The sequence below is a fragment of the Grampus griseus genome, assembly GCF_964374135.1.
Source record: "Grampus griseus genome assembly, chromosome: X".
Taxonomy (NCBI): Eukaryota; Metazoa; Chordata; class Mammalia; order Artiodactyla; family Delphinidae; genus Grampus; species Grampus griseus.
The window spans coordinates 87,153,711-87,181,135 of record NC_138999.1 but is presented as its reverse complement, the minus strand read 5'-3'; the positions used below and the strand labels follow the sequence as shown (position 1 = coordinate 87,181,135).

General features: G+C 40.5%; 1 protein-coding gene across 2 annotated transcripts; it reads right to left on the bottom strand.

The window, feature by feature from the left end:
- Window positions 1-21,389: 21,389 nt before the first annotated feature.
- HNRNPH2 (heterogeneous nuclear ribonucleoprotein H2) lies at window positions 21,390-27,234 on the bottom strand. 2 transcript variants are annotated; one of them, XM_082680911.1, is made up of 2 exons: window positions 27,106-27,234; window positions 21,390-23,676 (listed from the first exon to the last, which is right to left on the bottom strand). In XM_082680911.1, exon 2 carries the CDS (start codon window positions 23,621-23,623, stop codon window positions 22,274-22,276), a length of 1,350 nt encoding a protein of 449 aa, XP_082537037.1. In that variant the 5' UTR covers window positions 23,624-23,676; window positions 27,106-27,234; the 3' UTR covers window positions 21,390-22,273. The 2 variants fall into 2 exon arrangements, with proteins under 2 accessions (XP_082537037.1, XP_082537038.1); XM_082680912.1 differs by having other exon boundaries at window positions 27,118-27,203.
- Between the last annotated feature and the right edge of the window lie 191 nt (window positions 27,235-27,425).

Here is a 27,425-nt window from a genome sequence, read left to right as displayed (position 1 = left end):
GTTATTTGTATTGCTGTTTCTTCTAATTGGAATCCCTTTGTCTGTCCTCCACATTTGATGGACTAACTTTAGCTTTCCTTCAAATCTCTTCTTAGACATAATTCACTTTGGGAAGCCTTCTCTACCCCAATGGTGTGCTAGAATTAACTTATCCTGACTTTCAAGAGCCTATTATGCACAACTCTATGTTCAGTGACATCAATTTGGTAGCTTGAAACTGGTCATGATGGGAGCATTTCCACCATGAAAATCACCGAACACTAACAAATCAGGGCTTTTATTTTTTTCAGAGAACTGATCGTTAAACATTAACCAGCACACCACTGCCCTGCCTCCTCCCCATCCATCCAAAATTTGCGTTAGATGGCTCTGCTATGGGCTCTGATAATAACCCTAACACCCATCACTATGTACTGTAGGTTACTTGTCTGTGTCTCCCTCCATACTGAAATTTTCTTGAGAGTAGAGATACTATATCTCTAGAATCTTAGCCAGTATTTGGTTCATGTAAGTTACTAATTAGTGTTAGTAGTCTTTGACAGATTGTTTATCTGAATGAATGACTAGAATGCATGCTTGTTAAACACTTGCCAACCCTGGGAGAACCATTAGCAGAGATGATGGTTTTTGACTACCATCTTCAGTGATCACTTATTTGCCTGAAAAGCATGGAATCAGAGCAAGGGGACTGAGCTGGATACTTTCCATGGTCTGTGCCATCAAGCTGTGATTTGATGCAGATATTTCATCTACACCACAGGTATATGTTTGTCCTACAGAATGAACCATGCTAACCATGGTCCAGGGATCCCTCACTCTCTTCCCTCTCAAGCAGCAGAGAAGACTGTAGTGTTTGCCTGTCTGATTCACCCTCTTCTTGGCTGCTATTGTTCATCAGCCAGCATTTACGGTTAACATCAAGGGACTACAATAGCATGCAGATCCAGTAATATCTGGCATAGCAGATTTCCAAATCCACTCATATAAGGAGATAGAAATGGTACCATAAGCAGAGTTCTGGTGTAGAGGAGAACCTCTCTAAAATAGCTACAGCCAGAAGCTTGAGAGTTGTAACTCAGCTAGACATCCTTGATCTGTGACTACAAATTCCTGGATAGCTAGAAGCACCCCTGGGGATTCCAAAAATAGTTATGGCAGAGTACTCCATAGTCCTGCTACTCAAAGTATGATCTGAGATCAAACAGCAACAGCACCACCTGAGAGATTGTTAGAAAAGCAGAATCTGGGACTTCCTTGGTGGCACAGTGGTTAAGAATCTGCCTGCCAATGCAGGGGACACAGGTTCGATTCCTGGTCCGGAAAGATATCACGTGCTGCTAAGCCCCTGCGCCACAACTACTGAAGCCCACGTGCCTAGAGCCTGTGCTCCACAGCAAGAGAAGCCACTGCAATGAGAAGCCCGTGCACCGCAAGGAGGAGTAGCTCCCGCTCACCGCAACTAGAGAAAATGCGTGCGCAGCAACAGACCCAACACAGCCAATAAATTAAATAAATAAATTTATAAAAGAAAGAAAAGTAGAATCTTAGGCTCCACTCTGGATCTATTGGATTAGAGTCTGCATTTTCAGCAGATTCCTCCAGGTGATCTGAATGCATATTTAAGTTTGAAAGGCACTGATCTACAGAACATCGAATTTTCTGTAACCAAGCAGTTAGAGCCTTGGAGTTTAGGGCGTTAATGCTAATGACACTTCATAATAATAAATACTATTTATGTACCATGAAGGTATTTACATTCATTGTCATTGAATGAAAAAATAACTCTACTACTTAGTCAATTAAAGTCAACATGACGCTGAAGCTTGAAAGCTCACCATCTGAAAAAGAAGCACCCTAATAAACACCACAGGCTTGGGAGTTAAACAAAGCCTGGATTTGAGTCCTGCTTATTTCATTCACTTGTAGAATGATCTTGAAAGAACTACTTAACTTTTCTAAATATCCATTTCTTCATCTGTAAAATGGAGATAGTAATAGTATTTTATTTTCAGAGTGGTGGTGAGAATTAAATACAAAAATATATATAAAATGTCTGGCATATGGTAGTTACTCATTAAATGTAAGTTCCCTCTCTCCCTGCAACCTCCTTTCTGAAAAGAAATTAAATTTAGAATAAAACAAACAGCTCAATCATGCCATGGAGAGCCTTTGGAAATTTAACAGCCAAAAGGAAAATAAATTCTACTTTGTACATGATGTGGTAAATTCAATACCATTTCTGTGTGGTGCAATGAATTGGTTTGATAGAACCTGGGTTGAAAGAAAGACCGTTACATTCTTTTCAAATCAATTCGTGGTTTCCTTTCAGTTTTTGGATTTCCTAGGTTACTATCAGAGATGCATGTTGTATTCTTCCATGCTCTCTGGGAAGCATATTTTGGCCTGGTGTCTTTACCTATCAAAACAGAGACACAAGCCTAGACAGACAGGAGAGAGTAAATACTGAGGAGTATTGGATGGGCAGCCCAGGTCCCACACAGTCTTTCCCAATCCAGGGCCACCACCATTAAAGCTTCTTCTCTTTACATCTGTTTTGTCATCTGATTGTTCTCTGATATCCCTGTTCCCACCTCCCACCATGCTCTATGAATACCAGAAGCAAGTTTTTCAGGGTTTTGTTGTTGCTTCTGCTGTAAGGAAACAACACGATGGTGACAGCAGCAGCTTCCCCTCTCCTTAAGTGTGGGTTGGACTCACTTCCAACTGAAAGAATATGACATAAGCGAGGGTGTGTGTCTAGGTCACAGGTCTCACAGCTTCCTGTTTGATCTCTCTAGGTTAATTCACTCTGGAGGAGGTCAGTAATTGTGTCATAAGGACTCTCAACCAACCCTATGAAGAGATCTACATGGTGAGGAACTGAGACATCTTGCAAGCCCCATGAGCCCATCTTGGAAGTGGCTACTTCAACTCCAGTCAAACCTTCAAATGCCTGCAGTCCTGGCTGACATCTTTTTTTATAGGTATATTCTTTTTTTAATATAAATTTATTTATTTTTGGCTGCGTTGGGTCTTCATTGCTGCGTGTGGGCTTTCTCTAGTTGCAGCGAGTGGGGGCTACTCTTCCTTGCAGTGCATGGGCTTCTCATTACGGTGGTTTCCCTTGTTGCGGAGCATGGGCTCTAGGTGTGCAGGCTTCAGCAGTTGTGGCACACGTGCTCAGTAGTTGTGGCTCGCAGGCTCTAGAGCGCAGGCTCAGTAGTTGTGGAATATGGGCTCAGTTGCTCCATGGCATGTGGGATCTTCCCAGACCAGGGCTCGAACCCATGTCCCCTGCATTAGCAGGTGGATTCTTAACCACTGCACCACCAAGGAAGCACCCCCTGGCTGACATCTTGACTGCAACCTCATGAGAGACCTGGAGCCAACTTAGCCACTCCCAGATTCCTGACCCTCAGAAATATGTGAAATAATAAATGTTTGTTGTTTTAAGCTGCTGCATTTGGGGGTAAGTAGTTATGCAGCCATAGATAACTAATAAGAGATTTCAAATAATTTGCTCCCCTCAAAAGGCAGACTTATATGTACTACTGGAAACAATGTATAAAGTTGCCATTCTCTGTCCCCTGGTTTTGTTTAACAATTCTCCCCATAAGAGACATCACAAGTCTGCTCTTCTTCTTGTATTACTCAATCAGCTTTTGTGGAAGCCATAGTATTTGTTTAGTGGTAACACTGAATGAACAAGATGAGTACATCTGAAACTATAAGAGACCAACCAAGGGGGATTTAAAATCTGCTCAAAAAGAACCAAGAGATAAGAAATCAGGGTGGCTGGAGAAGTAAAAAGTGGTTTCAAAGAAGAGGTAAAACATTTTCAGTATATTCTGCGGAGAATAAAATTGTTTTTCTAACCAAAAAAAGTAAACTAACATCAACTGAGAAATACTGAATTGGGAACAAGTGGAAGAACCAACATTATATGTAGCAAATTTTCCTATCCAGCTCACATACACTTCTGTAAATTTGAAGATAATGCTGTAACAGTTTGGGAACTATTTGTCCTTGATCTAGTCAGCAGTGAGACCTTCTAGAACAGAAGGAAAGTGCATCATCACAGCCCATAAACAATAAAGCCAACTGTCAACTGGAAATAAACATATATTGAGCACCTACTGTGTGCCAGGCAAGGGACTCTGCATGGGGAAAGGTGGCTTGCCTTAACCAGACTCCTCTCCCCAGGGTTGGCACCCCTCCTTTTCGCCCTGCTTGATACTCTTCCTCCACAAAATAGATAAGAGTAGGGGCAAGGAATCTAGACATAGAGCTAGAAGGGGAGGGGCAAATTCCTGTCACTGCCACTAATGAGACTTCATAATAAACATGTAACATGAGTATAAACTAACGATTATATTCATTTTGCCATTTAATCTAAAAACAACTGCATTTTCTCCACTCCTCTCTAATTTCCAGCAACCTGCTTTTTTACCAAAATAAGGCTGGTCCTCCCCCTTCCTTGAGACTTGGTTTATTCTTCTCTGAAATGAGAGTAACTATGCTCCCTCATGGGGATGATCTGAGGATGCAATGACATCATGTGTGTGTGAGAGCCAAACCCTGTGAAAATTGAACTCTAGCATGTTAAAGGGGTGTGGAGAATGCAGGAGTCTCTTGAGGGAACAGACAATGGTATAGTTTTCCAAGAGCACAGATGGCTTGGAAGAGAGGACTAGAAATGTAGTTTGGATCCATGGAGTGGGGAGCATTGAATGCCAGCTCAGGACTCTACAAATAATGTCAGAATCTCCAGCCTGGATAATGTGTTGGTTGAGGCAGGGGTGAGAATACTTTGGCATAAGAATAATAATATTATTTCAAGTGATAATGGCATACAAATGTTATCTTTTATCTCTTTCCACTTATTTCAAGATCTTATTTATTGTGGTTAATATGCAACATGTCTTATTTTCTAGAATTTTAACTCCTAAATTTCATCTCAAATGAAGCTGTATACATATATAACATTTGTATTTTACTCACAACTTTCTGACAACAATGTTATTCCAAGACCTTAGGAGATGGAGGGAAGTGACAGCCAGGGTAAGCAGTATGTCCTTCTATTGATAGGCAGTGGGATGCCTCTGAGAGTGTCTGGGTAATGAGATCACAACCAGCTTCAGGAATCCTCTTGGGATTAATGAGCTTCCCAGGATCCCACAGAACTGACACTACCTGTGCTCAGTAAATATGACTTTCTTTTCTTCTGAGACTCTATCCCCACTCGTTACCCTAACCCCAAAGGTGTTCACTCCTGACACAGGCCCCTATGGGGGTCATGATTTATTTGTGGAAAATAAATGGTTCCATTTTGGGGTTAACAGTCACACCTCACATGAGACTTAGCACATGATCAGTGCTCAATAGGTATTTTTTGAATGAATGAACAATGGATGGATAGGTAAATGGAAATTTGGCCACACTGCTCTCGCACTGCCTCTTACCTCCAGCCATACTGGCATTCTTTCAGTCCCTTTTACTCACCATGCTCTCTCTGAACACATAGCCTTAAGCCTTCTCCCCAACCCCCAGCTCCAACCTAATTAGTCTCTATTCTTCTATTATCTCTCAGCTCAATAATCCGTTCTCAGAGCAACATTCCTGACCACCTTGACTAGTCAAATCTCCCTATTTTATAGGCCCTCATAGCATCATGGACCCCTTCTTCCTGGTACTTGTCCTCACTGGCAAGTGCACTCTTGTATAGATATCTGCATGCTATTTGGCTCCCCTACTAGATTATGAGCTCCATGAAGACAGAGACCTTGTAGATGATTTTTGCTCACATCTGTTTCCTCAGCATCTAGCACAGTGCCTGGCAACAAGTAGGGCCTCAATATGTATTTCGTGAATGAATGAGTAGGCATTTTTAGGTGGTCTTTAAAAAAATTGCCCTCCTGCCAGCAGGCCAGACTGATATATACTACTAGAAGCACTGTCTGAGAATGCCTTCTGTCAAAGAGAAACAGAGCCAGACACCAGACAAAAGCAGTAAAGACAGATTTTTTACAATAGGGGAAAAGAGACTTCAGTACAGAACTGGACTCAATTATGAATACAACAAGGACAAGTGGGGATTTATAGCCAAAGAACAGAGTGAGAGAGTCAGCAGATGGAAAAATTACTAAGAGGAGACATCAAGGGGAGGGAGATTCTTGCTAAATTGGCAACAGAATTTTTGCTAGAGGCAGGCCAAGGTGATCAGATATCAAGGGTGGGGGATGACTTCACAGGAGCCTTGCTAAAACTGGGCTAGGCATGCCAAGGACACGATCACAGGACAGGGTCCCAGAACAAGGCCTAATTGTAAAGGGGGCTTAGAAGAGCCTGCCTAAAGTTTGGTCAAGGAGAGAGTTTGTCAATTCCTCAGGCTGTTGTATTTGTATCATTATGACCTACCTTTCCTTTTAGTCTTCCCACAAAATATATCATATCTCCACTATTCTTTACTTATTACTCCATAGGCATTTAAAGTATTTCTTTGAGGTATAATTTATATTCATAAAGTTCACCCATTTTAAGTCTACAATTCAATGGCTTTTAGTAAATTTACAGAGTTGTACAAACCATCACCATAATCTAAGTTTAGGACATTTATCTCTAAAAGATCTTCCATGCCCATTTGCAGTCACTCTCCCATCCCCACCCCATAGGCACTTTTGAAGACCCTCATATTTGCTTAAGGATAAAAGATATATACACTACCAAACGTAAGGTAGATAGCTAGTGGGAAGCAGCCGCATAGCACAGGGAGATCAGCTCGGTGCTTTGTGACCGCCTGGAGGGGTGGGATAGGGAGAGTGGGAGGGAGGGAGACACAAGAGGTTAGAGATATGGGAACATATGTATATGTATAGCTGATTAACTTTGTTATAAAGCAGAAACTAACACACCATTGTAAAGCAATTATACTCCAATAAAGATGTTAAAAAAATAATAATGATGACTAGGCTACTTGAAACAATTGACTAAATATAGTTCTGTAAGATCAATGATTGTAATGTGTTCTACATATGTGAAGAAGCAACAAGAAGGAATCTTTTCCTGGACCACAGCTGTCTAGTAAGACAGGTGGTCCAGAGACTTTTGGCTACTGTTAACAGAGCCTAGTTCAATAGTAGCACATTGAGTGGCCTATCAATGAAATCTTGCTGACCTAGGAATGAGCATTCCTAGCACCATTGGACAAAATGGTCATGAAATGCTTCCCAAACCTTGGTCAAAATTAAGACCAAAAGGGAGGGCATCATAAAATAAAGAATGTTGCCCACTATCCAGTTCTACAAGAATCAAGTTATTAAGCCACTGCAGTCGCTGACCTACAGTACACCCTGAAATGAATTCAGGACAAAGATCAGGATGAGGCACTTTGTGCCCCGGGAAAACTGACAAAACTGGCCCTCAGATAGTTTGATACTTCCAGGAAAAAATTTTATGAACCCAGTTTCTTGCATCTTCCCATACTTAGAAAAGCACAAAAGTCATTAACTAAGATATCTTTTCCTCTCAAATAGCAGTAACCTTCTACCAAGATGTGTGCTTGACTTCAAATACACTTTGTCAAATAAAAAATGTCAATGGCCATCTGGCTGTACAGGGATTGAGCCATTAGCCACTGCAGTCATTAGCCACACACCCTAAAAGGAGTTCAGGATAGAGATCACGAATGAGGCACTCTGTACTGTGGGAAAACTAGCAGAACAGGTCTTCACATAGCTAAATATTTTCAGGAGAAATTTTTTATGAACCTGGATTCTTTCATCTTCCCCTACTTAGAAAAGCATGATAACCATTAACTAAGATATATGTTCCTCAAGTAGCAATCTTCTACCGAGAGTGTGCTTGGCTGCACATAACCTCTTTGCCAAAATCACACATATGCTGACTTCCTCTCTTACCTCTTCAGAGCAGTTCCTCAGAGCTATCTGAAAGGCTGTCTTCCAGGCTATAGTTCTCAGTAAGTCCCCAAATAAAACTGAAACTCACAGCTTTCACATAGTGCGTTTTTAGTTCAGTTGACAGTTTTGGCAACCATGAAGAGACCCAGAGCAGACTTCTCTCCTTAGCTTGAACTCTACAAGGATCTGGAACCTTGATACCAGCAGGACCCCTTGTGCCCATCCACCTTTTCAGTGAGTTCAGACAAATTTGAGTAAGCCTCTCCTGGTTCTTGGATCTCCTGATTATTGGTTCATGATCCAAATTGAGTTTTATTTGGCAGTGTATAACAGGTACCTGGCCCCCCCAGTTGAAAGACACTGTGGGAGTCCTGTTGAAAGACACTGGGAAAAACGGTGTCCCCCAGTTAAAAGATACTGGGCGAGCCTGGTTGAAAGACGCTAGGATTTACTCAGTTGAAAGACACTGAGTTGTCTGGACTGGGTGATTATGTGGGAGGTTGGCCTAATGTCTTTCCTAAACAAGGTGTGTCAAAAAGCCAGCCTCCAACTAACCCCCCATCCAGGCTAATATACATACAAAACTTATATTTACAAGTACTTACTTAATTGGAAATTAATGGAAATCTCACCCTGAAAATGGCCGAAATGAGGCTCTTTTATTGCGTACGCAGTTAAGTTAGAGAAAGCTGACTTGGTAAAATATCTTTTCAGAATTTTGACCCTGAGGGAACAAGTCCTCCTAGAAGAACTTGCTTTTCTCTCCCTGTGCCTTGAGATATAAATGTTATAGGGCTCTCAGGAACACTTACCTTATCAAGACCATCTCTAATTCCTGAGACTGAGAAAAAAAAGGAGAAAAACTCAAGCGAGTAAACTTAACTTACTATAACTGTTATTTATAAACTAGTGAGTTTTATATTGGAATACTCAATTCATGACTAAGTTTTAAAAATAAAACTGTAAGATCTCTGGATGTATGTATGTCTATGTGTGTATATTAAAAATATATGTCTCTACCTGTGGATGATATTACCAAAGTTAATTTGTAAATGAGTTCTATTTAATTGACTTAAAAGAAATTAAGTACTTATATAAATTATCAGAAATATAAAAGAAATTAACCTAAATGAATTTGAGGTTCATGTGATCTGGAAAATATTCAGTATTAAATTAATATCTGATATTAAAATTAGTTTAAGCTTGTTGGTTTCATTAATATAGACATTTCTTTAGATTCATTGACATTAAGTATAATACTTTTATTGTACCTAGGTTTACTGGAAGTCAAATAATATATCTGTTGCAAAATTTGTCAGCAAGAAGAATAACTTGGTATGATGAAAATTTTTATAAGTAAATTAAATGTAAATGAGATAAGAGCTTTTAGGTAAACTCTTTAGGAATAATTATGCTTTAGGAATATCTAGTTAAAAATAGTCTCTCCAGATTTTGGTAACTTGAAACTTGAGTTTTGCTAAATTAAGTTAAATGATGGAAGTTTATTAACTGTAGAGGTCATTTCCAAATAAAATACAATATTGGAACATTAATTACTGAACATAGGCTTCCTTTTACAAAGAAAATAAAGATATTTAGGACTATTAATAAATATGTTTGGTGCCCCACTTAGACATTTTCTATAAGAAAACACATGTTTTTTAGAAATTATAAATAGTGTTTATAAGTTTGCCAATCTACAGGTTGCTAATGTAAAAGTTCATAATTGCTTACTTCTTAGTTTTCATATAAATTAAGGTTTTTAAGGGTTGAGAATTCTAATTAATATATGTAACTAAAACTACTAAAAATTAATAAGGAAAACATTTTCATATGCAAGAAAAACGAAAGGATAAGAAATAGAAATGCATTCTGTTAAGATAAAAGTTTTTGTCCTAAAGCTGGTTATTTCTAAATGGGAAAGAAAATAAGGGACAAATTAATATGGAAATAGAAAGTTGTAAGATGTTTGTAAAAAAGAGAAAAAAGAACCTTTAGAAAGGAAGTCTCTATGGTCAGGACTGACTAGGATTAGAATAAATTTAACTGAGTAATTGAATTTTAATATTAAAGGTAAGGTAGTGCAAAATCCAAATTTGGTTTTTCTCTCTGTTAAGAGAACAAAATTTTCTTGAAATATTGAGCTGCTTTTGATAACAGATTGTAAGTTACTTTACCTTTTAAATAATCTGTTGTACTTTCTGTATTTACCTTTGAAATCTTTTATTGTCACTTGATTAGGTGAATAAGTATTATTTCACAGTGCCCGATGATCCTACTTGTCCAAATGTTTTAAAACCTTTTTGAGGGACTTCCTTGGTGTCACAGTGGTTAAGGATCCTCCTGTCAATGCAGGGGACATGGGTTCAAGCCCTGGTCCAGGAAGATCCCATGTGTTATAGAGCAAATAAGCCTGTGTGCCAAAACTACTGAGCCTGTGCTCTAGAGCCTGCGAGCCACAACTACTGAGCCCACGTGCCTAGAGCCCGTGCTCTGCAACAAGAGAAGCCACCACAATGAGAAGCCCACACAGTGCAACGAAGAGTAGCCCCTGCTTGCCAAAACTAGAGAAAGCCCGCGTGCAGCAATGAAGACCCAACGCAGCCAAAAATAAAATAAATAAAATAAATAAATAAATAACTTTTTGATATTTTTGACAAACTTCCCAAAGATCATATTCTAATTGAAGTTCTTTTGACCTCTAGCCAGGTTTGGGATACTTCAGAGGTCCCCTGAGACATCTCAGAAAGAGATATTAAAATAATTAGGGGCTTCCCTGCTGGCACAGTGGTTGGGAGTCCGCCTGCCGATGCAGGGGATGCGGGTTCGTGCCCCGGTCCGGGGGGATCCCGCATGCCGCGGGGCGGCTGGGCCCGTGAGCCATGGCCGCTGGGCCTGCGCATCCGGAGCCTGTGCTCCGCAGCGGGAGGGGCCGCAGCAGTGAGAGGCCCGCGTACAGCAAAAAAAAAAAAAGTAAAATAATTAGGCTTATTTGGTATGTTAAATTACATAAGAAGCATTGTCAAATGAGTGATAAGCCTCCTAAGTTATACCGTATGGGTAAATGTTATTGATATAGATATTCTAGAAATTATATGGAATTCCTAAAAATCTGGTATGTCCTGGTAAAATATTATCATTCATAACTCTAGTTATTATCTTAAAATGTTGTATGTCACAGCAGTAACCAAGTTTCTTTGTCAATTGCATTGTAATCAGGTCTTTTTTTTTACTGAAGTATAGTTGTTTTACAATGTTGTGTTAGTTTCTGGTGTACAGCAAAGTGATTCAGTTATATATATTATTTATATAATATATATATATTCTTTTTCAGATTCTTTGCCATTATAGGTTATTACAAGGTATTGAATATATCAATAGCTCCCTGTGCTATACAGTAGGATCTTGTTGCTTACCTATTTTATATATAGTAGTGTGTATCTGTTAATCCCAAACTCCTAATTTATCCCTCTCCTCTCCTTTCCCCTTTGGTAGCCATAAGTTTGTTTTCTATGTCTGTGAGTCTGTTTCTGTTTTGTAAATGGGTTCATTTGTATCATTTTTTTAGACTCCACATATAAGTGATATCATATATTTGTCTTTCTCTGTCTTACTTCACTTAATATGATAATCTCTAGGTCCATCCATGTTGCTGCAAGTGGCATTATTTCATCCTTTTTTTGACTGAGTAGTATTCCACTGTGTATATATCCCACATCTTCTTTATCCATTCACTGTTGATGGACATTTATGTTACTTCCATGTCTTGGCTATTGTAAATAGTGCTGCTATGAACATTGGGGTGCATGTATCTTTTCGAATTAGAGTTTTTGTCATTTTTGGACAGGAGTGGGATTGCTGGATCATATGGTAACTCTATTTTTAGTTTTTTAAGGAAATGCCATACTGTTCTCCATAGTAGCTGTACCAATTTACATTCCCACTAACAGTGTAGGAGGGTTCCATTTTCTCCACACCTTCTCTAGCATTTATTTATTATTTGTAGATTTTTGATGATGGCTATTCTAACTGGTGTGAGGTGATACTTCATTGTAGTTGTGATTTGCATTTATCTAATAATTAGTGCTGTTGAGCATCTTTTCATGGGCTTGTTGGCCATCTGGATGTCTTCTTTGGAGAAATGTCTACTTAAGTCTTTTGCCCATTTTTTTGTTGGGTTGTCTGGTTTTTTGATATTGAGCTGTATGAACTGTCTGTATATTTTGGAAATTAATCCCTTGACAGTTGCATTTTTTGCAAATATTTTCTCCCAATCTGTAGGTTGCCTTTTCATTTTGTTTATGGTTTCCTTTGCTGTGCAAAATCTTATGTTTGATTAGGTCCCATTTGTTTATTTTTGCTTTTATTTCTTTTGCTTGGGGTACTGACCTCAGAAAACATTGCTACAATTTACGCCAGAGAATGTTTTGCCTATGTTCTCTTCTAGGAGTTTTATGGTGTCATGTCTTATACTTAAGTGTTTAAGCCATTTTGAGTTTATTTTTGTGTATGGTGTGAGGGAGTTTTCTAACTTCATTGATTTACATGCGGCTGCCCAGGTTTCCCAACACCACTTGTTGAAGAGACTGTCTTTTCTCCATTGCATATTCTTACCTCCTTTGTTGAAGGTAATCAGGTCTTTGTGCCTTTTGTCATTCATAGACAGTTACTGTTTTACTCTGATACCTTTGCAAAAATGCTTCATCTTCAAGAAGATTCATAGAAAGGACTTATTGACAAGTATATGTTTCTGACAAATTTCAGATCATACCACTGAATTGGATATGAAATTAAATAATTCTAATGGAAACTCTGATGGCTTCATAAAACTGTTAACAAGAGATTAAGAATTAGCTACATAAGACTGAGTGAACTGATGAATATGGTTATAACTTTATGGGGTTTTTTTGTCTGAAATATTACTGGGTTTTAATCTGTGTTTTCCAGATATGAGGAAACCTTTCTCCTTAAGCTAATTATGACTTACAGCAATTTGGTAAATTATACCTTTGCAAGCAGAACTGAAACATTTATCTTTTCTCTCTACCTGATCCCTCCAGAAACTGGAAATTCTTAGGTTCCCAACAGCCTTACCAGGTGAATAAGAAAGGCCACCTCCTGACAGGTGCAGGAATCTCAAGATATCTTGGGGACCTCAAGAAGAGAGGAATTCATCCAAATCTATAGATACTGCAGGTAGAATCTGATGGCAAGCCCTTGCCATGGCTTTCCTGGCCTTGAGAGGCCTTTTGAAACTTGAATCTGAGATTCCTTATGAAAAGTTCCAGCAAAGCCAATTTTTTTAAAAAGCTGTATGATCAATTACACATATGTAAATAATCAGGCCAAGTTTATTGAAACCAGACTTATTTTGCAAACAAATTAGCCTTAATTTGGCTATATTTGGTAGAAATAAGGGTAATTTTAGAGAGAAAAAATTATGTTTCAATAATAAACCTTTGTGAACATTCTCTGACATAAATCATACCAATGGTTTCTTAGGTCAGTCTCCCAAGGCAATAGAAATAAAAATTAAAAAATGGGACCTAATCAAACTTATAAGCTTTTGCACAGCAAAGGAAACCATTAAAAAAAAAAACAAATGAAAAGACAACCTACAGAATGGGAGAATATACTTGCAGATGATGTGACAGACAAGGTCTTAATCTCCAAAATACACAAACAACTCATACAATTCAACAACAAGAAAGCAAACAACCCAATTGAAAAATGGGCAGAAGACCTTAACAGACATTTCTCCAAAGAAGACATACAGATGGCCAGTAGGCACATGAAAAGATGCTCAACATCACTAATTAATTATTAGAGAAATGCAAATCAAAACTATAATGAGGTACCAGCTCACACTGGTCAGAATGGCCATCATTTAAAAGTCTATAAATAACAAATGCTGGAGAGGATGTGAAGAAAAGGGAATCCTCCTACACTGTTGGTGGGAATGTAAGTTGGTACAGCCACTATGGAAAACAGTATGGCAGTTCCTCAGAAAACTAAAAATAGAATTACCATATGATCCAGCAATCCCATTACTGGGAATATACCCAGACAAAACTATAACTCAAAAAGATACATGCACCCCTATGTTCATAGCAGCACTGTTCACAATAGCCAAAACATGGAAAAAACCTAAATGTCCATCTACAGATGAATGGATAAAGAAGATGTGGTACATATTTACAATGGAATACTACTCAGCCATAAAAAAGAATGAAACAATGCCATTTGCAGCAACATGGATGCAACTAGAGATTATCATACTAAATGAAGTAAGTCAGAAAGACAAATACCATATGATATCACTTATATGTGAAATCTAAAATAAGGCACAAATGAACCTATCTACAAAACAGAAACAGACTCACAGACATAGAGAACAGACTTGTGGTTGCCAAGGCGGGGTGGGGAGGGAGAGAGGTAGACTGGGAGTCTGTGGTTGGTAGATGCAAACTATTACATTTAGAATGGATAAACAACCAGGTCCTAATGTACAGGGAACTATATTGAATATCCTGTGATAAACCATAATGGAAAAGAATATAAAAAAAGAATGTATATATTTGTATAACTGAGTCACTTTGCTGTACAGCAGAGATTGGTACAACATTGTAAATCAACTATACTTCAATTTTGAAAATTTTTTTAAAAATTAAAAAAATATATATACTTTTGTGGATATTAAGTTCTAGCACTGAGGTTTGGTATTCACTGCCTAAGACCCACTTCCTAGATGGCTCCTTGTTGCAATGTTACACTATTATAAAGCTTAATTGAATTATTTTTTTAAATTTTTTTAACATCTTTATTGGAATATAATTGCTTTACAATGGTGTGTTAGTTTCTGCTTTCTAACAAAGTGAATCAGTTATACATATACATATGTCCCCATATCTCTTCCCTCTTGCGTCTTCCTCCCTCCCACCCTCCCTATCCCACCCCTCTAGGTGGTCACAAAGCACCGAGCTGATCTTCCTGTGCTATGCGGCTGCTTCCCACTAGCTATCTGTTTTACGTTTGGTAGTGTATATATGTCCATGCCACTCTCTCACTTTGTCCCAGCTTACCCTTACTCTTCCCCGTATCCTCAAGTTCATTCTCTAGTAGGTCTGCATCTTAATTCCCGTCGTGCCCCTAGGTTCTTCTGACCATTTTTTTTCTTTTTCTTTTTTTTAGATTCCATATATATGTGTTAGCATACGGTATTTGTGTTTCTCTTTCTGACTTACTTCACTCTGTATGACAGTCTCTAGGTCCATCCACCTCACTACAAATTATTAAAAGGACATTCTAAGTTTGTTTCTGAAGCTTATCACAGTAATCTATCTTTGGATGAAGATCAGATGTCCCATGACGTGCAACTAGGAGATTATGCATACTGGAAAAGACATCATTTAAAGGGCTATCTCCAACCTAGATGGAAGAACACTTATCAGGTTCTCTTAACTAGCTCATACACAGAAAAACTGAAGTGAATTGACTCTTGAATTCATATTTCTCACTTAGAAAGTGCTCCTGCATCAGACTGGTCTATAGAGAGGACTGCTGACCTCAAAATCACCTTAAAACAATGCTCAAACCGAGGAGAAACTACACCCATACCAGGATGAGAAGAAGATAACATCAGAAGCAGAAAGCTATCCCAAGGTACTGGACCTGAGCCATATGATTATTTACAGTGCTTTCTTAATTTCTTGGATTTTTGCATAAATCAATGTTTTCCTATCATGGGCATAAATCCTATGCAGAGTTTAAAAATTAATCCAGTTTTTGGGTTTATGGTCAATTACTTACATCCAGTACTTCTGGGTTACCTTGGTGGATTTCTCCTCTCCAAGGATCTAATTGGATGGCCCTTAGGAAATTTATTCTAGAAGAAAGAAGTTATAGCTCTGTTTGGGCCACTATTGATATTACTAGCTGGGACCCCCTCACTTGGCCAATCAGTCATACTTGCTCTGACCATGACCATAAATATGACTTTTCTTTTAAAGTTACTCAAGCTCAGTCAGAGCAATGAGCTAAATTTCAGTCAAAGAATATAACCTTCCTCAGTTATGGGATGGATTAATATGACTAACATCAGGCTACAGTCATCTAAGTTTAAAGCCCCCTAATGTTGGGAACAATTGAATCATACTAAGGATAATCAGCCTAATAACAGTAGGTAATTGAGCTGGGTGCCTTATGAATAATGACAATATATCCTTACCTTAAAGATAGAGATTGGTATGGAACAGACCAGGTCAGATGACCTGGAGATATACTGGGCCACACCTAATGGAAGTTCTTAGCATAAGTATTTCCTTATAACCCTATTAATGTTACTAGCTGGGAATTCCCTGGTGGTCCAGTGGTTAGGACTCCACGCTTTCACTGCCGAGGTTGCAGGTTCAATCCCTGGTCAGGGAACTAAAATTCCACAAGCTGCACAGCGTGGCCAAAAAAAAAAAAAAAAGTTACTAGCTATATTACTTGTATTCTGCCTATTTTACAAGATTATTGTTTTTGGAATTACCAAAGTATGACTGAGCCCCCGATAAAATGATGATGACTAGGCGACTTGAAACATCTGACCAAATATAGTTCTATAAAATCAATGATTATAATAGTGTAACTCTAGATATGGGAAGAAGCAACAAGAGGGAATCATTTCCTGGAACATAACAGACTAGTAATACAGGTGGTCCAGAGACTTTTGGCTACTGTTAAAAGGGTATAGTCTAGTAATAGCACATTGAATGGCCTATCAATGAAATCCTGGCCTGACCTGGGAATTAGCATTCCTAACACTGTGGGACAAAATGGTCATAAAACGCCTCCCAAACTTTGGTCACATTTATGACAAAAAGGGGGCATTGCCAACTGAAGAAGGTCACTCACCATCCACTTCTACAAGGATTGAGTCATTAGCCACTGAAGTCACCGACCTTTAACACACTCTAAAAGGGGGTCAGGGTAGAGATCAGGAATGAGGAACTCTGTGCTCTGGGAAAACTAGCAGAACAGAGCTTCATATAGTTAGATATTTTCAGGAGAAATGTTTTATGAACCTGAATTCTTTCATCTTGCCCTACTTAGAAAAGCACTGTAACCATTAACCAAGATATCCATTCCTTGGGACTAGCTGCAACCTTCTACCAAGATGTGTGCTTGGTTGCAGGTAGCCCCTCTGCCAAAATCGAACGTGCTGACCTCTCCCCTTACCTCTTGGGAGCAGTTCTTCAGAGCTCTCTGAGAAGCTGTTTCCAGAGCTATAGTCCTGTTAGTCCCCAAATAAACCTGAAACTCACAGCTCTCACTTTTCGTTTCTCTAAAATCTCCCCCTTAACCTCTTTGGAACAGTGCTCAAAACTCTGAGAGACGGGTCGCCCAGGTTATAAACCTCAGGTTGGCTTGAATAAAAATTTCCATTTCTGGACTTCCCTGGTGGCGCAGTGGTTGAGAGTCCGCCTGCCGATGCAGGGGACACGGGTTCGTGCCCTGGTCTGGGAAGATCCCACATGTAGTGGAGCGGCTGGGCCCGTGAGCCATGGCCGCTGAGCCTGCGCGTCCAGAGCCTGTGCTCCGCAAGGGGAGAGGCCACAACAGTGAGAGTCCCGCGTACCGCAAAAAAAAAAAAAAAAAAAAAAAAAAAAATTCCATTTCTTTCTTAAATTGACTATTGATTAATTTTTTTCACCTACAGGGGCCAGACTTAGCACGCCCTGGGTGTTTACCAAAGTAGGTGTCTCCCCTCTCCGAGCTGGGCAGGGACTCCGGAAACCCCTTCCTCCCGGAAGCCACGGGCATCAGTCACCACGCTAACCACGCCCCCTCAGCCGCGGCCTGTCCCAGGGTGGCCATTGCCAGGCTCCTTCCCCATCCTGCTTGGGAAAGGAAATACACGGGAGACGGAGAGTGGGAGGGTCGAGGGTCTCTGGAAAGCGGGAGGGGAGAGGGAATAATGAATTCTTATCAAATTCTTTCTCCGTCCTCCTGAGGCGACCCTACCTGACCCTCTCCCCGACACTCGTGGGCTAGCAGTGGGGAAAGGGAACTTCGGTCTGGGGAGCGATAGAAGAGCTCGACCCAGAGCTGGTCAGCGCCACCCTCCTCCCTCATGTATCAGGGCACGGGTACCCTTCCACCATCCCCTGAGGATCTGAGACATTTCCTTCTCTTTCCCTGGCCAGACGTCATTTCCTCCACTCTCCAGCATTCTGCTTCTTTCCCAAAGGCAGGGTTGATTCCTACCCTCCCTGAGACGAGTTTCCTCATCTCTGAAGTAATGACATGCGTGCATGAGAAACGAGTCTTGTGTGAAGGAGGGAGGGAGGCAGAGAGGGAGGGAGAAAAAGGACTCTTGGAAAAAGTCCTTCCACAGACAGACTCCAGGCACAGCCTAACCCCCTCACCTCCCAAATGGGGTCTTGCACCACGCTAAACTGGTGACCCCATAGACGTGCGTGTTTTGTATTCACAAGACTGAATTTTGGTCAGTGTGGGAGCAGGTTGTGAAATGGCCCTTGTGACAGTCCCAGCCTGTATCAGGCACAGCAAGTGGAATTTCATTCCATCAGCAGCTGTTTTGCAACAGTGCTCAAGGCCCAGCTTGGAGAAATCTTCATTTTTGCTGACAGATTAGGCATTTTCACTGAAGGAAAAGGACCTTGATTTGTAAATGAACTTGCAGTGCATTTTCATATCAATTCGAGGGGTGGGGGGTACGGGCTGTCAAGGTACAAAAGATGTGCCATGTTTACAGATAGGATTGTCTCTGGCTTACTGACCTCCTTTATGGTTGGATGAATAAATGTAGAAATAAATGAATGGGTGAATAAGGAATCCATACATAAACCAGTGGTTCTGAGCATCAGAATCACCCGTAGGGCTTGTTAAAACACAGATTTTGGGACCAACCCCCAGAGTTTCTGATTCAGTCAGTCTGGGATGGGGCCAGAGAACTTGCATTTCTAACAAGTTCCCAGGTCTGCTGATTGCTGGTCCAGGAGCGGTTCCCACTGGCATAAGCTATCAGTGGAGACTCCCTTAGGCCATGATTGTTGTCACTGCAAACTTTCGGCCTGATTCTGCCAAGTAGCCTAAGGGGGCAGTCTAAAATGAATCCTGACTTGGTTGCAGGGTATGGGTGGGTTGCCCACTTTACCTCCCAGCAAACTCTCCCGGGTAGTGTTAGTGTTAGATTTAAGAGAGAGGTGGTTTGTGTGTGTGTGTGTGTGTGTGTGTGTGTGTGTGTGTGTGTACACGAGCATCTGTGCTGCTGTCCCCACAGGTACTGCTATCCCTTTTCACACCTCTAGTGCTAACCGCTGGCCTTCTCCAGGGTCTCTCTCTTTTAACTGCTTCCCTGAGCCCCTCTGAGTTTTCTTCTCCAGCACAGAGGAAGCAAACACCATTGATGGCCAGGCTCAGCCAATCCTTTCCCGGGGTTTGGTGACATCTAGTGGCTAACTGGAGAATCTTTGCTTACACTAAGAGAATGTTCTGGAAAATTAACTGAGCAGCCTGGAAAGCAAAAACACCTACTTGTGAACCCTCTGCAAAAGCCCTCCTGAAGGCCTTAGGAGGGCAAGGTAAATGACTGGCTCAGTATGACATGAGTTGAAATGGATGTCTTGCTCTCTTGGCAGCTGTGACAGAAATTAGAAGTCATCAATGAATCTCAAATCACCACCCACTGTATCCTCAGCATGAATGGTTTTCAATAAAAAGTGTCCTTGAGGGGCTTCCCTGGTGGCGCAGAGGTTGAGAGTCCGCCTGCCGATGCAGGGGACACAGGTTCGTGCCCCGGTCCGGGAAGATCCCACATGCCGGGGAGCAGCTGGGCCCGTGAGCCATGGCCGCTGAGCCTGCGCATCCGGAGCCTGTGCTCTGCAACGGGAGAGGACACAACAGTGAGAGGCCCGTGTGCCGCAAAAAAAAAAAAAAGTGTCCGTGAATAAAATGGAGTCAGGTACTACCAATTTGGTATTTGCTTCCCTTCTCAGAGCGTTTCTCTGGGCCTCAAGCTCTGAAGAGACCAAGGATTTCCAGGCTAGTCACGAGATCTACAAAAAGATCTATTAAAGTTCAGGTGCATCTGGTACTGACCTGAGGGCGTCCAGATCTGAAGGTCATTGAGAGTTGTTAATGGCCACCATGATATGGGCGGAAGTGTAAGATAATCCCAGATGTCATGTTTTCAAAGTTCTCATGGGAGGTGCAAGGTATTATAAATAGTCAAATGCAATTTATACTTTCATAGAAAGCTTAAACTACTTGTTACAGGAAAGTAAGGGGCAATCGGGGATCATGAAGGAAGTGGCTTCCTAGAGTTGCCATTTCAGGGTTTATAGGCCTGTAGCCATTAGAGAACTATGATGGATCACAAAACATGGTCTTGAGACCTGCAGGATCAGCAGATTCTCAAGCACCACCCCCGAACTACTGAATTTCAGAAACTCTAGGAGTGGGCCCCAGTAATCAATGTTTTAACAAGCCCCATAGATGATTCCAGTGCACACTAAAGTCTGAGAACCATTGGTTTAAAACAAGCTTTAGGGCTTCCCTGGTGGCACAGTGGTTGAGAGTCTGCCTGCCGATGTAGGGGACACGGGTTCGTGCCCTGGTCCGGGAAGATCCCGCATGCCGCGGCGCGGCTGGGCCCGTGAGCCATGGCCGCTGAGCCTGCGCGTCCGGAGCCTGTGCTCCGCAACGGGAAAGGCCACAGCAGTGAGAGGCCCACCTACCACAAAAAAAACAAAAAACAAAGAAAACAAAACAAGCTTTAAATGCCCCCTGAAAAACCTTGAATAGTGTTTAGAGACTATTAATGAATTCATGGAGGAAACTGAATTATTTCTATAACATAGGCCTACTTCTTTTAAACATATAAAGCTGTCTTAGATCTTCTAACTTATGGTTAAATGAAAGGAAGAGGATTATTTATTTGCCTTTACTTCTTTGGATTTTGGAGCGTGCTGTCTTGATAAAGTACAATGTCTCCAGAGTAGCTCAATAGTCCTGTGGATGTGGTGAGGATAAACGTAGAAAAAAAACAGAAAAATGCTCCATCTTAATATTAATCTAAGGAACACAAATTAAAATAATAACGGGATGCCACTTGTCAACTAACAAACAGGCCAAGATCAAGCAGAATAATGTGTTTCATTGAGCAGGCTATGGGGGAAATTTTTTTAAAAAAATACACTCCTAGTGGAAACACAAAGTACCATAATCTTTCTGGCAATACAAATCAGAAGACTTAAAAATGTGTGGACCTTTGACTAAGCAATTCCACTTCTAGGAATATATCTTAGAAATAATTAATGATATGTGCAATAATGTATTATAAAGATGCTAAGGTATATTTATAATAATTAAAAACAATTTAAATTTCATCAGCACAGGACTGTATAAAAGAAATGGCTCATATGATAGAACATAATAAAAATCAAGCTATACAAGATTTTTCCAGTTTTCAAAAGGAAGGTTTATTTAACAAGTTTCACTTAGTACAATACATCTAATGGAAATCACAATACAAGGAAAGATTTAAACCAAAGCCTCAGAATTTCATACAAACGACATGACCAAACTCCTAAGTATTGGTATTACATCTCAAAATTGTCCCAGAGCGTTTTTTTTTTAAAAAAAGTAAAAGTGTACACTCACGTGCCTTATAGGATATTAAACCGAAAAGCTAGAATTAACAAACATGCCAAATGTTTTCACTTTAAATCGTAGACACAGCTCCTATATTTGAGTTTTACAGAAAAGCATGTTTCTCAACATGCATCCAAAGTTTTCAGTGTATTGTGGTATAAGAGCAACATTTAACATAAGTGAAATTGCTTTAACCTAAATACGCTTACTGCTTAGGTACACTCCTACAACATAACTAACTTGAGGAAAGCTGAAAGTTGTTTTAACAGTTATGGTCAATACTGAACTTTGTTATTACATCCTAGGTGAATGTTTCAGTGTTCAAAATTACTGAGCTTGAAATTTTAAAACAATCTTGACTTCCACTTTACAGTAAGCATGAATCACAAGCCTGTAATGCAAAACCGTTAAACTTAATTTTTGTTTGTTTTCTTAAAAAAAAAGGAGAAAGCAAAAGGAAGAAAGGAAGGAAGGAAGGAAGGAAGAAAGAAAGAAAGGAAGAAAGAAAGAAAGAAAGAGGGAGGGAGGGAGGGAGGGAGGGAGGAAAAAGAAAAGGAAGCTAGCTGACCAAGAGTGATCAGAATCAACGATATTTCCCATCTACCAATCATACTGGATATGCCTGACATCATTCCTATTCTAGTCAACTCCCATAAATGCACAGCTGTTATTTGTTGCTGTTTAGTACTCCTTCTCTAAGCGAGGTTTGATTGATAGTCACTGGAGTTTTCCTGCAGAACTTGGTCATATCCACTCATACTGCTCTGACCACCATAACCACCTCCGTAACCACCACTCAGCTGCTGGCTAGCAGGACCTCCGTAACTAGACTGGTTGGATATGCCCATCCCTCCCATCATTTGGCTACCATAAGCACCACCACTTGCCCCTGCTGTAGAATTCAAAAAGAGCTCTACGTAGCTGTGATCATAAGCACCCCCACTTGTGCCTGCGGTAGAATTCAAGAAGAGCTCCACGTATCTGTGTTGCATGTTAGCTTTGTCTTTTGCCATAGCTGCCACAGCATCTTCATGAGTAGCAAATTCAACATCTGCCTCACCAGTAACTCTGCCATCGGGTCCAATTTCAATGTGTACTCTCATGGGGTTAAGAGGTGAGAAAAAATTGTAAATATCATTCTCAGTGGCTCTGTAAGGTAATCCCCTCATGTGTACACAGTGCCCTGTGGTGCTCTGAAAACTGGACCCACCATCTCCATATCTATGATCAGACATTCCTGAAAAACAGTAATTGAGGTCTCTTCCAAATCTATCAGACCCAAAGCCATACCCATCATTATAGCCACCATAGTCATCATAGCCTCCATACCCTCCACCATAGGCACCCCGCCTCATCCTTTCAAACCCAGCCCCTCTGCCAATGCTATTATACCCCCTGCCAGCCCCTGGCCTATCATAGGGACCCGGCCGCTGCATAGCCATGAGCTTTCGAGGGGGATCGTAGTGGGTTCGCACTTCAGCTCGGCTACTCTTGAAGATTTCAATGTACCTGTGCCCTATTCTTTCCTTGTGTTTCTTTAAGGCCTTTTCAGCTATCTCCTGTGAAGCAAACTGCACAAAGGCCTCCCCTGTGCTCCGCCCCTGAAAGTCCACCGGCAGTGTCATCCCATTTGGCACAATTTCCAACCCAGAAAAGAACTGAACAATCTCTTCCTTGCTACAGCCAAATGGGAGTCCTCTAAGCCGGACGAAGCCATCATTGGCAGTATCAGGACTATTTGGACCTGTATGCTTCAACACCCAATCCATTTCAACACTGTTGGACTTGAACACTTCAACGTATCTGTGTCCCATGGTTTCTCTGTCCTTCTTCAGAGCCAATTTCACTTCATCTTCGGACTCAAGTTCGACAAACGCTTCACCACTTGGTCTGCCTTCTCTGGTGTAGATGAAACGAATACCTGATGTGCCATTTTGGATTTTGCAATCGGAGAAGAAGCGCATCACTTCATCAGCTGAGCAGGACCAGGGCAGGCCCCTGACCTTCACCACGAACCCCTCCCTGCCTTCTGTGCTCAGCATCATGGTGACTGTTGGGCTCTTGCTGGCAGGCTCGGTTCAGTGTAATTTCGGTGTAGCTGAAAAAAAATTAAGACTAATTGTCATGGAAAAATGTTCACAATACAGTAAGAGAAAAAAACCAAACTATTAACAGAAAGCTCAATTACGCTGATAGCTTTTTTGTAAGGCATCTGTATAAACAAAAAGACTTCACCAAATTTCTAAGTCATTCATTCAACAACTATTTATTTGATACTTATTATGTGCTGGATACCATTAATGGTGGCTATTTCTGGACGGTGAGATTATGGGAGTTTTCTGTTTCAGAGAATGTTTTCTTTGGCCATTTCTGTATGTTCTAAGTTTTCCACGTTGATCATATATAAACACATAGTCAGAAAAGATATACAAAAGATGAAAAGATATACAAAGTGAATGGCAAGTGGAAGACGTCAAGAAAGATGGTTATATCTGATTACATAAAAATGAAAAACTTCGTTACATCAAAAGATTAAACATAAAAGACAAACAATACACTTCAGAAGATACCTACAACAAATACTATCCTCATTATATTAAAAAACTCATACAAATTAATAAAATCACGGAAATATTAAGGCCAAAGAGGTAAGTGGAAAAAAGACATTATAGAGCATTCACACCTTCATTTTACATTTTTCAGTTGCCAGGTCCAGTACTTGGCTCTGGCATACAAGGTTCAATAAGCCCAGAAAGGGCTTATGGTCCTACAGAGGCACTGTACATCTTTACTAAAGACAAAAAGGGCAAATAAACATTATCCCTGCTATGACATAATTCTGTGCAGGGTGAAAGGGTGTTATAAAGCAGGGACTGGTTGGTCAATTCTATCAGTATAGAATGGTTAAATGAAAGGACTACCTGGTTCAGGGATCTCCAAATTCTTAAAATTATGATGGAGCATAAAATAGAAGGAGGCAAGGCAAGAGATAAGGCTGACTAGGTAGAGATCGATCCAGGAGTTCTTTTGAGACAGACAAAGGCTAAGGACATTTTAAGGGTTTTAAACAGGGGACTGAGGGGAGAAAAGTGAGGAGAGGGAAGTGAAGGGAGGAAAAAGAAGGAAAGTGAGGGGAGGAGAGTGAAGTAATCAGAACCTTTCAGAAAGATCACCATGGCAACAGTGTGGCAGTCACAGAGGGGATTGGGGTGACACTAGCAAGAGCAGTTAGAACTCTGTCTCTTAGAGATATGTTAAGGGATTCACCTAAGGCAACAGCAGTTTAAAAAAAGGGGGGAGGAAAGATATGATCTACACATTCAAAGCAGTGGACTCTGTGGGACTTGGTTAACAGATTAAATATACCAGCAATACAGATGTGAAGATACAGGAGAAGAGTCTGGGAAATGTTCAAACCTCATCAGTCATCAGAAATACAAGTTAAAACCAGAATTAACTGCCATTTTTCACCCATCAACATAGTGAAGTTAAGCAGGGAGGATAAGTCAATACTGATATTCAGGGTTCACAAACTAATATACTCCCAGAGGAGTGAAAGTTCATACAGTATCTCTGGAAAGCAATTTGGAAATATGTATCACACCTTTTGATACAGTAAACCCACTTCTGGTTATGTGCCCTAAGGAGAGGATCTGAAATTCAGACAAAGATTTATGGAGCTATATATTCTTTGAAAGGTATTTTACTAAGAAAGATAAAATATTACACACTTTAAAAATTATAAAACTAATAACATGAGAAATTACTTATGCTATAATCTTAAGTGACCCAAGATCATAACTGTTTTATAATCTCAACTATGAAAAAGATATATGTTCACATATCCTTTGATCATGCTAGAATTCCTTCCATGAACCTGGTCAACAGAAATACTCACAAATGTTCACTGCCACACTGTTAGCAATGGCAGAAAATTAGAAACCTAATTATCCATCAATAGGGGGATGGCTGAGTGAATTATATTTTATCCTTAAAACAGAATGCTGTGCAGCTGTTTAAAAAAAAATCTGCCCTGACCTAGGAAGATTTCCAAAATATATTAAATGAAGGAACATGTAGAGTATGATCCTGCTTATTTTAAAATATAAGCAGGCACATATATATGTATGCAAATTCACAGAAGTTCTGGAAGCATTTAAGTTGTTTTCTGAGAAAATGAACACTGGCAGGTAGGAAGAGTGTAGTGGAATTTCACTGTTTATCCTATATACTTCTAAATAGTTTAATTTTTAAAAGTCACTGTAATTGGAATTAAAAAGACAATGTTACAAAAGTACATGCATGGGGAATATGTCACATGTTAATAGTGGCTACTCTAGGTGGTAGGTTTATAGCTTTCTCAACTTTCTTTTTCAATTTTTTGTGCATTCTTAATTTTCTACAGAGTAATCACTTTTATTTCAGCAAAAAAAATAACAGAAAACAAATTTAAATGTTTACTTTTCTGGGATTTAGTATAGCAAATTTGATAAAATTTTCAAATTTTGTATGTGCATGGCTTATCTGACATGGTCTGGGAACACTGGGCCTCTTGGAAAGAAAGTACAAAGTGTACTAACTGCCCTAAAACTACACTGAGGAGTCAAGTCAACATTCACTAATTGCCTATTATGTACCTAGAACACTGCACGTGCAGTGATAACAGTCTTCCTATAGACCTTTTTAGGTCTGAGTGACAGATTAACGCCCTGGTTTTTGCTTGCCTTATCTCTTGGACGACCCATCCCATTTAATGTCCCTGCAGCCCTCTAGGCCTTAACATCCCCTCTGTGGTGGCAGGGAGGTTCTGCTTCATCACTGTGTCTCCTGGGAAGGCCACGAGGACTCTGTTGCCTGAAGTAGGAACCAGGATTCCATTTGTGAGTTAAGAATTTGTGCATTTATGTGTGTGTTATATACAGATGTTTTACAGACCAAAATGCTGAGTAGTTATCTCCGAGTGATGAATTACGTGTATTTTTAAAAATTTATAGCATACTATTATTTTTCCAAAGTCCAAAATTGAACACGTAGATTGTTATAAGCCGAAAAATAAACGTTATTTAAATATTTAATTCAGTAAAAAAAATTCATTGGGCGCCTCGGTCAGGCACGCAGCATTTGCCTAGATGTGCCTCCCCCTACAGACAGACAGACAGACAGACAATCAGGCACTGGAGACTGGGTGCCTGAATGGACGGACCAGCATTCAGGCCACTGGACTCAAGATCTGTTTTTCCTAATCCAGGGACGTGGTTTTCAAATGCTTTCCAGCTTACGGTTTCTCTTAAGGGTCCTTTGAGACCCGCCCAGACAGATAGATATACAAAAAACACAGACACAGTCACGAGCGTCCACCATTTCCCCACCAGGCGCAGCAAAGGCGGCTTCCCGGCACTGAGATGGGGGGAGGGGGGTGCGGGGGAGGGGAAAGCAGGGAACGAAAAAGGCGGAGGCGGCCCGCGGACCCCGCTTTGGTCTGCATCATCACCACCCCCGGGTCCCCGTTTCCCACCCACACACCAACCTCTAACGATACCGGATAATTTTCCTCTTTCTTCCCTCAAACGGCTTATAGCGAGACGGTAGACGACGACCAGAACTACTTCTGCTCACGTAAGCGTTTGGTCACGTGAGGATCTACGTCATGTGAGATCTGGGTCACGTGAGCACCGCTCGGCTCTAACTCGGGATTATTAAAGTGCCGCACTTCCTTCTGGTACGAAAATAGGGCGGGTCGATATCCAGAAAGAGAGAGAGTGGTTGGTGGCGTCGCGTCTTCTATGACTGGTCATTGGTCCGCCTCTGGTGATAACCGTCCCAGTTGCCGGAGAAACAATCGGGTCA